Genomic DNA, 13908 nt, shown 5'->3' on the forward strand with positions numbered 1-13908 from the left:
AAATGAAGTCAAAAAAGTTTATTTTGCTTTTCCGTTCTCCATACACTGCAAATTCTAAATTTTCTCAGCTTCATCATTCTTTGCATGCCGAGGAGAATTCTCTCACTGAAAATTATGTCAGTCGCTGTCAAAGCATGCTGTCAGTTATTGTTTCAGCTGCTCTCTCGCTGTATGTAGAATCGCTTTTAGATGATTTATACCATTTATCAATTTAAAGCAATTCATGAATAAAAACTACCCCAGATGAAATTTGTAATTTGCAAATATATTTACCAAAATTGTTTTCGTTATGTACAGTAACCACACACAAAATCAAATAACTAGTCTATAAAAAAATCGTTTAATTTTACAGAATTGTGAATCATAAACAAATATTTTTTGGTTTTTTGAGACGTAATAATTAAACTAAACTAAACGCTAAAATTATTTTATTTTTCATATAATTTCTGATTTCTGTAGACAGCCTACAGACACCGCAGCCTCATTTTCAACCTGTCAGCGGGACTGCTGACAGCCGCCTGTCATTCGTTTGTTTTCCAAAGTGGAAACGTCAAGGAGCTGGACATTTTGTTCTGCGATCGAAATCCTTGCCAGCGAAAAATACATTTCGTTCTAAATTCCTATCGATCTTTACCGAGTGCAAAACCGCCGCACTGCTAGCAGACAGCCCGAGTAAGTGCAGGAACGGCCATTGTTGCCCCAGGTTGCGGTCGCAAGCGCAGCCGTCTGTTTACGCCATCTCGCGAAAATTTACGTGAATTATGTAATTTTTTTCCCACTTCGTATTCGGCGCTTGCTGTAGTCGAAGTGTGTCTTGCTACTACGTCGCCACCGCTAACGCAACGTTGCCTTTCTTTGCAGAACGATGCTGCGAGTGCCAGTTACGCGGGCCCTTGCCCTCGGGGCACGGTTCCCGGTGCAGACGATAGTGCGCACGTCGGCCACGACACCGGCCAAGGTGCCGGAAAAGATTGAGGTGTTTGTGGACGATCAGCCCGTGATGGTGGATCCGGGCACCACCGTCCTGCAGGTAAATTGTTGACGAGTTTCGGTTGCCTGCCTTTGCAAGCCTCATAGCATATTTGTTTGTTTTTCATTTTCTCGACTAGGCCGCCGCACAAGTCGGTGTGGAGATTCCGCGCTTCTGCTACCACGAGCGGCTCGCCGTGGCCGGCAACTGTCGCATGTGCTTGGTGGAGGTGGAAAAGTCGCCGAAGCCGGTTGCCGCCTGTGCGATGCCCGTGATGAAGGGTTGGCGCATCAAGACGAACTCGGAAATGACGCGCAAGGCGCGCGAGGGCGTCATGGAGTTTCTGCTGATGAACCACCCGCTCGACTGTCCGATCTGCGACCAGGGCGGCGAGTGCGATCTGCAGGATCAGGCGATGGCATTCGGTTCGGATCGGTCGCGCTTCACCGACATTCACCATACCGGCAAGCGGGCGGTCGAGGACAAGGACATCGGTCCGCTGATCAAAACCATCATGACCCGGTGCATCCACTGCACGCGCTGCATCCGGTTCGCGTCGGAGGTGGCGGGTGTGGACGATCTCGGCACGACGGGCCGCGGTAACGACATGCAGATCGGCACGTACGTGGAGAAGTTTTTCCTGTCCGAGCTGTCGGGCAACGTGATCGACCTGTGCCCGGTCGGCGCGCTCACCAACAAGCCGTACAGCTTCGTCGCTCGGCCGTGGGAAATTCGCAAGATTGAGTCGATCGACGTGCTGGACGCGCTCGGCAGCAACATCGTGGTGAGCACGCGTACTGGCGAGGTGCTGCGCATTTTGCCGCGCGAAAACGACGAAATCAACGAGGAGTGGCTGTCGGACAAGTCGCGCTTCGCGTGCGACGGGTTGAAGCGCCAGCGGCTGATCGCCCCGATGTTGCGCAATCCGAGCGGCGAGCTGGAGGCGGTCGAGTGGGAATCGGCCCTGATCACGATCGCTCAAGCGCTGCGGGGTGCACCGAAGGGCAAGGTGGCCGCCGTGGCCGGTGGACTCGTGGATGCGGAGTCGCTCGTTGCGCTGAAGGATTTGCTGAACCGTTTGGGCTCGGAGACGCTTTGCACGGAGCAAAAGTTCCCGACGGACGGGTCGGGCACGGATTTGCGCTCAAGCTATCTGCTGAACTCGTCGATCGCTGCTTGCGAGGAGGCAGACCTCGTGCTGCTCGTCGGCACGAATCCGCGCTATGAGGCGCCGCTGCTGAACACCCGCCTCAGGAAGGGATACATCCATAACGATCAAAACATTGCTCTGATTGGGCCGAAAGTTAACCTTTCGTACGACTATGAGGTGAGAAAAGGCTCCGTGCACCACAAACTGCTGATATTAACACTAAACATTGATATATTTATTTACGATATGCTTAACAGCATCTTGGTAGCGATACCTCGCTGATCCGCGATATCGCAAATGGACACCATCCGTTCGCGAAGAAGCTGAAGGAGGCGAAAAAGCCACTCATCATCGTCGGCGCAAATCAGCTCGCCCGTAAGGACGGTACCTCGTTCCTCACGGCGCTGCACGTGTTCGCCAACTCGCTGTCGCCCGCTGACGTAAGTGTCGATTACGTACACCTTTGCGTTTGGTTGCGCAAACTTAGCGTGCTGTTGTTTGTTTTATTTTCATCTGCAGAAGAACTGGAAGGTCTGGAACGTGCTGCAGACGAATGCGGCCCAAACGGCGGCCCTGGACGTGGGCTACACGCCGGGCGTTGAGGCCGCACTAGAGGCACAGCCCAAGGTGCTCTTCCTGCTTGGTGCCGATGCGGGCGTCGTTGACAAGGAGAAGCTGCCGAAGGATTGTTTCATCGTGTACCAGGGACACCACGGAGACGCCGGTGCGCAGATGGCGCACGCCATCCTGCCCGGTGCCGCCTACACCGAGAAGCAGGGCACGTACGTCAACACCGAGGGCCGCGCCCAGCAGACGCTGGTGGCTGTTACGCCGCCCGGCCTTGCGCGTGAGGATTGGAAGATTTTGCGCGCCCTGTCGGAGGTGGCCGGCGCGCCGCTACCGTACGACACGCTGGACGATCTGCGCACCCGCATGGAGGACATTGCGCCGCACCTTGTGCGCTACGGGCGGCTGGAAGCGTCCAACTTTTTCGCCATCGCGGACGCACTGCTGAAGAACTCCTCGGTGCAGTTCGACGGTGGCAAGGTGGATGTGGTGCAGAAAAAGTTGGCCGACTTCTTTATGACCGATCCGATTACGCGCGCTTCGCCGACGATGGCCAAATGTGTGACGGCAGCGAAGAAGCAATTGCAAGCTAATTAAAGTTTACCATATTGCAAGCTTAAGACGGAAAGTGAATACAGTGTGCGTTTCCTTTGTGGCCGGGACGTTTCGAGGAGGGAGGTGTTTGCGAACCATCTTCGTGATCTTTTTCGATGGTAAACCATGGTGAAGTGGCTTGGAGCAGCGTTGAGTGAGTTCCTTTTTGAGCAAGTGACGATTGGCGTTGTTTGTGCAACGGGCAGGTTGGTTTGCGGTGTAACGGGTGATGATGCTGTTTGACTTGTCCTCTTTGTATAAAAAAGAAAAACTCGGAAAGGAACAATAGAAGGGAACGAAAATGACGAACACATAGTAAGTTTAGCTGTTTTTTGAATCCCAGTTTCAATTTATTTTGCAGGAGGAAAAATAGAGAATGTATTATCTCATGTGCGATGCTATTCTACGGGAAAGAGCTACTTCAAATTGTCCTCCACACTAGTTTACTTCAGAAAATTGTTCAAAAATCATCCAGTATCGAGCAATGTTAAAACAAAACTATTCAAAACCAACGCGGTTGAGAGCTGAAGAAGTATAAACGAGCGTTGTACCGAGTACAGAACAGCGAATAAATATCAAAACAGATTCTTATACTTCAAATGCAATATTTTGCGACTTTTTTTTCGGCTAACTCATAGGCTACAATAGTAATATCACAGCTGCAGTTCACACTAAACCAATTTGCACAACGCATCGGAACTCAATTTTCTCGGTCAAGCTAAGCCTATTTTCAGTCCAGATGCGCACACCCGGAGTGCAGTTAGCAATGCAGCGATGAAAGGAACGTAAAAAGAAACATAAACAGTTGATTCCAACAAGCAGTGTTTTTTTTATTGTATCATAGTAACAATAGAATGTTTAAAAAAGCTGCTCTTGTAATAAACTAAATTGAACTAATCTTAAAAAAAAAAAAACTGAAACGAACTACGAACTGAAAAACTGAACATTGTCATCGATCGGTAGCGACACCTGCAAAAGTATAGTCTAACGATTCTGCTAATCGCACTAAGGTCACATCTGGTGTGATTTATGCTTTATTCTTGCTTTATTCCTTGTGTCCCCTCGGTCCGCTGGGCTACTTTCAACGGCCAAACATTTCGTTAAACCGAAAGGGCCAGAATGACTCCAACGTTACACCGGGGACAGGAAGTACAAACTACACTTATTTCATGAGACACAAGCGTTAAAAACTAAGAGTTTGTAAGATAAAAGCGGCACAATTATGACAACGTTGCTGATAGTGACGCTACCGTTCAGGTGGCCTCGGCGCTCGCATTGTTCTTCTGGTCCAGCTTGTTCGAGTTGGACTTGACCATGTAGATGAAGTAGGTGAGAATTTCTTTCTCCTTGATCGGAATCGTCTTGAAGTGTTTCATGATGGTCTGCACGCGTATGGAAAGGTAAGAAGATTGTTTGATTAGAACATGTTGACCGTATGGGTCGCCGACACATACCTCCGATAGTTGCGCTTTGTTGCTGCTCGGACGCGTGGACACTTTGTAGAAGCGTTTGTACCTTCGCAGCGTATTCACCTGCAGCTGGTAGAGATCGACCTCCGGCAGATCGGTGTCCGTCTCGTTGCTGTCGTCCTCCGAATCGCGGCGGCGTCGCTTTGTGCGGGCACACTGTATCCGTGCCTTGTGAAAGTCACAGATGTAGATATGTCGTGCCTGAGGGGTAAGAAGCAATGAATGTGAATGCAAAACCAAATGACCTTGGGGGTGGGGTGCGAAACACAAAGTGTGCTACCCGGGGGAGGGGTGCGGAGTAGGTGGTGGGGGATGGGGTAACTTGGCACTTACATGGCTGTCGATGCTCAGTTTTAGCCTTCGTTGCGTGACCGTCTTCTGAATTCGCTTGCTGTAGGACGCGTTGCCTGCCTGCTTCCGGCAACGCTCGCCGTCGTCCAGCAGGCAGCAGATCTGGTCCGCCGGCCCGCGGGAATCTTCCTCCCCCGTGCTGAACCCATTATTGTTCATCATTGCACTGGCAAATGTTTAATGCGTAACTACGCACTCCCGCACGCACTGCACAACCTGTACGAACAATAGCTCCAAAAGATGCCCTTTGATACGGCAGCCCCTTTTTTCAGGGCAAAAACACTTTACGTTACACTAAACTTTACTTTTATTGGTAAATATGCCGCATAATGTCTCACCAACAAGACAAGGAACTCCGTTTAATGCCTTTCTAAATGATGAATTAAGCACAAATGAAGCGCCGCATAACTTTTCACATCACGTCGCGTCACCTAAATTTGGTTCGGTTTGTTGTATGTTTGTGTTTGTCGTAAATGGATGGAAAAGAAAGGGAGAGGAAGATATGCAGAGAGAAAGAGACGCGAAACGATTGCGTTTGACAGCTGTCTATGCGGCGGCCTCTGGCAGTCAATGGCGGAACGTTGTTTACATGGAGGCACGAAACAAAACGACAACAAGGCAGCGATAAGGTTTCGAAAATAGCGCTATTCTGTCCACCAAAGAAGTTAACAATAGCAAGAGAAGGCTAAGGAATAATTTAAACGCACCAAAATGACTTCCCAGGAGCGCAGTATGCTGCGGAAGGCGGAGTTTCCAGATATGGCCCGGGACGCCCTTGCGATCATAGGTGGGGGAAGGGAATCTGCATTTGCATGGGACAAGAAACCACCAACTGAACGATTTTATTTACTTTGTAGAAAACCTTATCATTAATCGGAACAAGCACGACATGGCGATGGATCTGATTGCGGAGTTTGTGTTCCGCGAGCGTCGCGATGAGCCGGCGCGTGGTGGCCAATTTGCTAAACAATCAGCCCAACCGCGCCTGTCCCCGATCGAAGAGTTCCAGCTGGTGCTGGTGCTGTGTGATTTCTTCTCCCGTCCCGGTCCGGACGCGACTCGGAATGCGGTGTTTCTGTCTCTGTTTGGGGGCTCGAACACGCGCACGAGCGTGCTGAACAAGCTGATCAGTACGGCCGTGTCCGGATCGATTGCACCGTTGCTGTGTGCGGCTGGGACGTGGATGCAGCAGCTCGGATGCACCTCACCGGCTAGCCTGGAGCTGGCACAGTGCATCGTGCGTGATTTCGTCATCTTCTCGAAGAACTCGTCGGAGCAGCTCAAGTCGCTACCGTTGGTTGCGCCACGGTTTGCCGCCAACCTGATGACGGCCGTGACGGATCTGTACCTAAATGGGACGGCGAAATCGCAACTCACCCCACCGCCCGATCTGCTGCTGGACGTAATAACGGACTGGGTGTCCGAGAATCCTTCCCTGTGTCTTGCCTCCCAGCAACAGCTGGCCCTGCCGAGTGGTGCCATCGCGATGCCGGTAATAACGCCCCTTGCCGGCCTGATCCGTTGGTGTGTGCTCTCGCTCCTGGTTACGAACCGCCAGGAGCTGTACAGCAAGCTGCATCTAGCCGTACTGCAAAGCTTGCTGGAAGCAACGCCACCCATTACGACACCACCTACCCTGCAGCCGATCAACGCGCAGCACCTGCTGCTGATAGTGAACACGATCCAGGTGGAGATGGAAACTCTCACACAGCAGGGAATGTCGCTGGAGGAGGAAAATCTGCAAAACTGCCTGGAACGGTTTGCGCAAGCCGTGCAGGTGGGGCTTACCTCGCGCTGCATCTTCGGTAATATCACGCAGCTTATGTTCCGCTTGGAAGCCCTGCCCGGCAAGAACAAGCTGCTGCAAATCGTCATTAATGCAAATAAAACTTAGTTAAGAATGTATACACAATTTCATAAGATCGAGCAATGACAAGGGATTTATTTTCTGACACGCTTTTAGTACGGCTTGAATCGCTTTGCTTTCTTGATCTGTTCCATCTTCTTCAAATCCCGGTCGTACTTTTTCCGCAAGCTGATAATGTCGTTCTTCTTCGATTCGCGTATCTGGAAGGTGTAGAAATTTTTCAGCTCCTTTTCCGACTGGCCCTCGTACAGCTTCTTCTCCAGCCTCTTCACGACGCCCTGCGTTTGGGCAAAGACGCCGGAACTCTTCTTCGACACCGTCACCCAACCGTCCTCATCGACCGCATTGTTGCTCTCCGCGGCCTTCTGTTCTTCAATCTTGCGATCGTACGATTCCATGTACTGGTCGATTTCCTGCTGCAGTGCGGCCGGGTTCGGGATGCGCTCGTGGTACGCCTTGGTCCACTTGTCCACCCCGGTGAGCAGTGGCCTCTCTTCCGTGTGCAGCGCGTTGATAGATTTCGTTTTGAGCAGCTTTCGGAGCGCACCAGGCTTTGCAAACACCACGTACGCCACCTTGAAGCAAAACACATCCTTGTCCATCCGCTCGATCGGGGCGGACTCTTTGCTGGAAGGCTTTTCCTGCAGCACCACGCGCTCGATTTCACCCGCCGAGGAGAATGCATGCTGCAGCGCTTGCTCTGTTGCGTACGGTGGCACATTCAGGACGTACAGCGTACGTCCGGGCGGTTTCTGTTTGCAGGTTGCTTTGGAGGCATTTTCCTTCGCGAACAGCTGATGGCAGTGGGTGTCCGACTCCTTGTACTTTAGATCGATCGCTGTTGGAAGTAAACGAGCTAGTATGAACATACGGGAACTAAAGATTTCCACAAAAACGTTCTTACCGGTAAATTCGTCGGCAGACGACATGGTGTTGCGGGGCAGTTTAGAATTATCGAAATGGTAAACACTTTCGGCATTGCCATGTGCGTTTGGCAGATGTAAACAGAGTGACCAGAAATACCGATTAATCTGTATTCCTACCAATTTTTGATATACCTACCGACTCACAGATGAGCCTCCTAAAACTACCGATTTTTCATTTATCCTACCGAAAATCACAGATTTTTTCTGTATAACTGACTAAAAGGTCATATAACCATTTCCCAAATCACTTAATGTATTAAACTCTATATAGAAATCACTAGTAACCAGACTAAGAAGTTCAAAAGAGACAACTAAGGCCCGTGTCTGTACTTCATGAGATGCGATGATACCGGCGCGCTGGTAAAAATTTATATGGGATTTGACAGATAATGTAAGACGTGCGATTTTGTCGTACGATGGAATCAAATCAGGAGTCATTTAAACAGGATTTGTAGAACCCATCTCTAATTTATGTTTTGTTATCATTAAAATTACCAATTCATCCAAATAATCAAAATAGTTGATGTTGAATAAATAAACGATGTATTTGCTCGTGCTGCTGAACCTTTGTTCAGTAGATTAGCTTCCATCTAGACTCCACCCCCCCCCCCCCTCCTCCCGCTCAACAATTCAAAGTCTACCGAAAACTACCGATAAAATCTTAGGCCAAAAATACACGGATCGGAATTTCGCGGCCGCGGAATTCCGCCTGCTGTCAAACCCATATACAAAGTGTCAACAGCAACTTTCCCGAACTGTCATATCCATACATTTTTCAGCAAGCGGAATTCCGCGGCCGCGAAATTCCGGTCCGTGTATTTTCGGCCTTAAACTCCTACCGAAAATTACCGATAAAATTTTGATGCACATACCGAAAACCGCCAAAATAATCTGGCCACTCTGGATGTAAACAATGCGATTCCGCAAACTGTCAAACGGCACATCAGCTGTGGTAATGGATTGGCGCAATATGTACTGTGGTAGAACACGTGTAATTCAAAGTTGATGTAACCGTTAAAGTTTAGTTAAACATTGCTTTTATATTTGCCGATAAATTCTAAATCTCTGCGGATGCTTCTGCTATTTCATTATTAATTTCCTGAACTTTTGTTAATTAAGAATCAATTTATTTTACTTATAAACCAATACCAATACAGACTGATGATGATTGAGGCTCACGAAAATGTATTCTTCTACTTCTTTTTTGTCGAGTTTGCATCAATTCCATTAGACTTCCATACCTTTCTATCAGAATATTTCTATTTTGTTACCTTTTTCATTACCTTGCACTGCAACTGAGATGCTTCGGTAATTCATTTTTTGCCGGTATATTTTAGTTTGTTTACTACACACCGCTATCTGTTTGCACCATCTTCTTCTTCTATCCTTGGTGTACAATTATACACTCGATCGTGCTCGTAGAGTAGCATCCTAAACTTTTTTCTTTGCAAAGGGTAAACTTTTTCGTTCACCACGGGATAAAACTTTGCTCTCGGGAAAGGCGGGAGCGACAACCTTTGCCCCGTCAGCACCGAGGAAGTTCGTCTCGCGGAAACTCCAGCCAGCACGCGATGCGATAAAAAGATTCAACTAGAGCAAAAAGGAAAAAAAAAAAATCCTACCATCATCTACCGAGTGGTACTATTTCTCATCACCACCCTTTGGTGTTTACTGGCGAAGATCAAGTTCGGGGCAGCGCTTTTGCCAACCGTTCTTTCGTGTTGCATCTTGGCCGGGGTTTCGCTCCACATGTTCTGTACCGACGCTTTACGCCCGTGCACAATTTTACACTGCACTTGCCGAAAGCAATCATGCAGGCAATTTCGCGCTCCGCTATTAAAGTAATTTCGAAAAGTATTAAACAACTGTAAACAAGTTAGTAGCGGCGATGATGATGCAGCGAGAGCATCCCCAGCACAAAAGAAATCCTATCGCACATGTGTATAAATATTCAATTAAACTGCCCTCTTTGCTTGCGGTGCGGTACACAAGCTTGCCGAAGGAAGCCGAGCGGGCGCAGCTGCGTTTTGCTGTGTGTTTTGTAAATTTTATGTCCTTTCCCGCCTTCGAACGGGTACGGGGGGTTTGCAGTGCTCCGGCGTAGATTAAATTGCACATTTCAAACCGTATTGCCATCGTTGGGAGTGCACGATTCAATTTCGTTCCAGGGAGTGGAGTTGGAAATATTTCACGGCGAATGCTCACACAACCAGCACCAGCACCGAGCGGGAAGGTTGCCGAACCGCTGTCGCATACGGTTTGGTCAAATGTCAGCAAACGTAGCTGCGAATAGTTCGATGACAAGTCTCCGCAAGACCCAGTACCCGGGCCACCAGGTCTTCAGGGTCTGACAAAGGGTGTGCCAGCGGCAATCCAGGTTGAGGTCAGGAACGGGGGGCTTCGGACAAACTTAAGACAAATCCTTGTACACACACACACACACACACACGGCCGGTGGCACATCGGTGCATCGGTTCGGAAAGTGAACCCCGTGTGAGCGTTCGGGGTGTCGAACAGTGTCGAAAGTAAAACATGTTGATTTATGAACACGGTTCAAAGATTTATATTCGTCGTGCGGCGTTGTGCGAGTCCGGGCATCATTTCGGCGGTGTCACGCTCGAACAGTCAGCTGAATATATGTATGCACCCCATTTGTTGAGCGGACACTGCCGTCTCCATGCCGAGGAGTGGGGCGCATTTCAGCTTCTTTCGGGGAAGAATGTCCAAGCCGGAAACTTTGCCTGTCAAATGAAATCTTAATCTTTGGAAAATCGCCCTTTTTTATAGCACCGAGGCAATTGAATGTGATTCAGAGCCAGTTGCTTTCGTGCGTAACCTCTCTGGGGAGTTTGGGAGTCTAAGCACATACGTCATGTGGAATGATGTTTGCAATAATCATGTAAGAACATGCCATGTAATGCATTTACCTTTAAAGATTTACTTATATCAGATGAAATGGAAAAATATGTTTTTCAATAGAGTTTAGCGAATCCATGGTAGGGTAAACGTACCTATAGTGGTGTTAGTACCAATAGTGGTGGTATTGCACTAAAATGCGTCTCGTACGATAAATTAACAGTAGTTAAGCTATTTATGACAGTGTGAAATGTTCTCTAGCCTTTTACAAAGGATTCAAAGATGAAATGGTGCCATTCCGTTTCTTAGTGACCGAAAAGTCCATTATTTTGTGAAAGGTATCAACATTTTTCCAAAATCCTTAGGATTTCATAACGATACTCATATTTTTGTTAACGTTCTAAATGACCACATAACCACGCAATTACTAGTTTTTTAACATAATTATTATGAAATGATATTGTTATATTCAAATTCATTGGCTTTTGACCATATTTACGTAATTTTTAAGTGTTTTTTACTATGATGCCATTATAGGCACACCAAACTGGCATGTTCCTATAGTGGTCTTAGTTCTAAAATCAATAAATTAGAGGACAAGCATTTTTAGAGGACAAGCAACATTTTTGACTTGTCGTACTGTTTTCATTAAAATAATTAACAAAAATGAGTTTTCTGTAAGTAATTTACCAAACAAAGGCCAAAATTCGCTTATTTGGCTGAGTGAAAAATCGACTTCAAATCAAGCAAACTATTCTGGGTATGAGTTGACGACAGGTGTTATTCAGTACTTTAGTCAATATTTTCATCAACCAAATTAATACATTTTTTACAATCAAATTACGAAAGAATTCATTATTATAGCAATAATCCTTGCTACTCACACGAAAACAGCTTCAAAACTAAGTTATATTGATATTATACACTGTTTTGAGGCATCCTTGTTTACCACCACTATAGGAACACAATACGACGACTATAGGAACCATACCTCCATTATAGGTACAACGAAGCAATCACAAAAATATGTATTTTTTCGTAAATTTGATGTGTTTCATGGTAAAAATGGTTGTGATTGCGAAGATAAAACATATTCCAACTGTTATGTGTTAAAATAATCAGAAATTGTCTTTCCTGACACTTTGAATCCATTAAAATACATCTATACCACCACAAATTGCACCACTATTGGTACATTTATCCTAAATCTGTATTCCTTTTAAATTAAATAACATGAATCAATTATGTCAGGCTTGACGAATTGATGAACACAACACAGAGCATTCAATATTTCACTATAAATAAAGCATTACAACATCCTCATATTTACCACACTTATCAGTTATCAGTTATCATCGTACTATGATATTGAGATATTTCATACACAATACTTCACATTGTTCGGTTTTGTTTTATCTCTTTGGCAGGTACAACCTTCACGGAATTCCCCTTCTGCGCAAAAATGGGGCCACTGTTCCGCTGTAATCATTATTTAATGCAGTTTTGCATGAGAAGAGTGCTGGAAAGCTCGACGTAAAAAAAAAGTAAAACAAGAAACATTAACCCTTTAGATAAATTGAATCCTGACGCCGTAAACAAGCGAACGCACCAAGTGCCGATACAATTCGATTCCCGCTGTCGGATCATAAATTACCGACCGGTGAAAAATGATGTTTTTCTCACACACGAAACATACCAGACTGTCTCGGTTGGTTCAACCCCCTTATGTATGTGAGTGTGTGTGTACGTGTGGTGCAGTAAACATTTCTTGCATTCTCGAGCGTCATTATGAAAATTGCAAAAAAAGAGAAAACAGCACTTCTTTGTTCGAACAACACCGAACAACAGATCGAACACGATTTAAGAAATCCGCAAATGGGTGGTTTTCAATATTGGACTATCGAAGAAAGAGGAAGAGAGAGAAAAAAAGACAAGAGAAGATAACGATAGAAGCTAGAACAACGTAAGATAGTTGCCAAACTAAACCGACACACAAAAAAAATAAGACAAACAAACGAATCGAAAACAGTGTGGCAGCACACAATACCGAACCGAAGATAAATAAATTCGAGCCAGCAACAAAACATTAATATACACTCCACAAACGATAAATGCCGAACGGATGAATGCCAAAAAAGGCATCCAGCAGGGCTGCGATTGATTTTGTTTAGTGTTTTTCCGTGGACGCACGGTTTTTTGGAACAGAGTTTGGCGCTTATTCCTTCCCCCCCCTGGCTTGGTACCGGTTTGGCACCGTACGCTGCAAGGATCACGCGGAAACAAGCGGACACTTGCGTTTCGATTATCCTTATTGCTTCCTTCCCATCGTTTGAAACGGAAACAATGGGAGGACACTCTGGCCCGATGTGAATGCTTTACGCAGGATGCACCCGTTCGGCGTTTGGCGTCTCCATTTGCGACGTTGATGCGCATACACTGTATACACGTTTTGTCTTTGTTAACTGATTCGTTCGACCTTTTTGAGACTTGGTTCTCGGGTTTTCGGGTGGTGCTGTATTTACTTTGCAACGGAGACTTGTTTTGCTTAATGGTTTTGTTCTTTTACTTGCTTAAATGTGCCATTGTTCAATAAGCTAGATGTGTTCGGGGTGGGTGGCGGCAAGCTCCCTCTTTTTTATCTAAGACCCTTTTGTGCGATGGGCAATGTTGTTTTATGGTTCGTTTCGATTGTGTTTTATTTAAATTCACCGTCAAAAAAGCTTACACCCTGTCACATTCTCGGCTGCCCGGTGTCGAACTGGCCTGGCATAATGATAAAACATAAGCATAAAAAGTGAAAACAATAAAATTATGGAAAAAAATGGAAAGTGGCACAGTACTGCAGCACCCACAATGTCCGAGCTCCCTCCAGATGGAGGGAGCGATTGATAAAGAGCGGGCGTGTTCGTCTTTTGTTGCTTTGTCGCTCCGATGTTCCTTTGGCAGCGTGTTTTTGTTAGATTCTGCCGGGCAGATTTGGTACCATCGAAATTAGTTTCTCTATCATGTGCTCCAACACGGTTTGAGCAGGGGGGTGGCGGTGTATTGTTTTCTTTTATTTTGGTTCAGTTTTTTTTCGCCCCCTTCCCCTCAAACGTATCTTCCCCCGCTGCACAAGTTTTAGTTGCACTGCAAACAGCTACCAATGACAGTTACAA

At 46.7% G+C, this 13908-nt stretch overlaps 4 protein-coding genes across 5 annotated transcripts; 2 read left to right on the forward strand and 2 right to left on the reverse strand.

Moving 5' to 3' along the window:
• The first annotated feature begins 516 nt into the window (after nt 1–516).
• LOC120947729 (NADH-ubiquinone oxidoreductase 75 kDa subunit, mitochondrial) lies at nt 517–3886 on the forward strand. 2 transcript variants are annotated; one of them, XM_040363338.2, is made up of 5 exons: nt 517–763; nt 862–1030; nt 1110–2297; nt 2378–2560; nt 2640–3886. In XM_040363338.2, the coding sequence occupies exons 2-5, from the start codon at nt 866–868 to the stop codon at nt 3282–3284; spliced, it is 2181 nt and encodes a 726-aa protein (XP_040219272.1). In that variant the 5' UTR covers nt 517–763; nt 862–865; the 3' UTR covers nt 3285–3886. The 2 variants fall into 2 exon arrangements, with proteins under 2 accessions (XP_040219272.1, XP_040219271.1); XM_040363337.2 differs by having other exon boundaries at nt 517–672.
• A 386-nt stretch (nt 3887–4272) lies between these two features.
• Nucleotides 4273–5562, reverse strand: LOC120947733 (histone deacetylase complex subunit SAP30 homolog). The gene is made up of 3 exons (XM_040363341.2): nt 5084–5562; nt 4736–4951; nt 4273–4663 (listed from the first exon to the last, which is right to left on the reverse strand). The coding sequence occupies exons 1-3, from the start codon at nt 5261–5263 to the stop codon at nt 4535–4537; spliced, it is 525 nt and encodes a 174-aa protein (XP_040219275.1). The 5' UTR covers nt 5264–5562; the 3' UTR covers nt 4273–4534.
• Nucleotides 5563–5649: 87 nt separating this feature from the next.
• LOC120947731 (integrator complex subunit 15) lies at nt 5650–7013 on the forward strand. Its single transcript, XM_040363339.2, has 2 exons — nt 5650–5888; nt 5959–7013. Exons 1-2 carry the CDS (start codon nt 5813–5815, stop codon nt 6993–6995), a joined length of 1113 nt encoding a protein of 370 aa, XP_040219273.1. The 5' UTR covers nt 5650–5812; the 3' UTR covers nt 6996–7013.
• Nucleotides 7013–7983, reverse strand: LOC120947732 (ribosomal RNA-processing protein 7 homolog A). The gene is made up of 2 exons (XM_040363340.2): nt 7873–7983; nt 7013–7806 (listed from the first exon to the last, which is right to left on the reverse strand). Exons 1-2 carry the CDS (start codon nt 7895–7897, stop codon nt 7061–7063), a joined length of 771 nt encoding a protein of 256 aa, XP_040219274.2. The 5' UTR covers nt 7898–7983; the 3' UTR covers nt 7013–7060.
• Nucleotides 7984–13908: the final 5925 nt, after the last annotated feature.

This window comes from Anopheles coluzzii, chromosome 2 (assembly GCF_943734685.1).
Source record: "Anopheles coluzzii chromosome 2, AcolN3, whole genome shotgun sequence".
NCBI lineage: Eukaryota > Metazoa > Arthropoda > Insecta > Diptera > Culicidae > Anopheles > Anopheles coluzzii.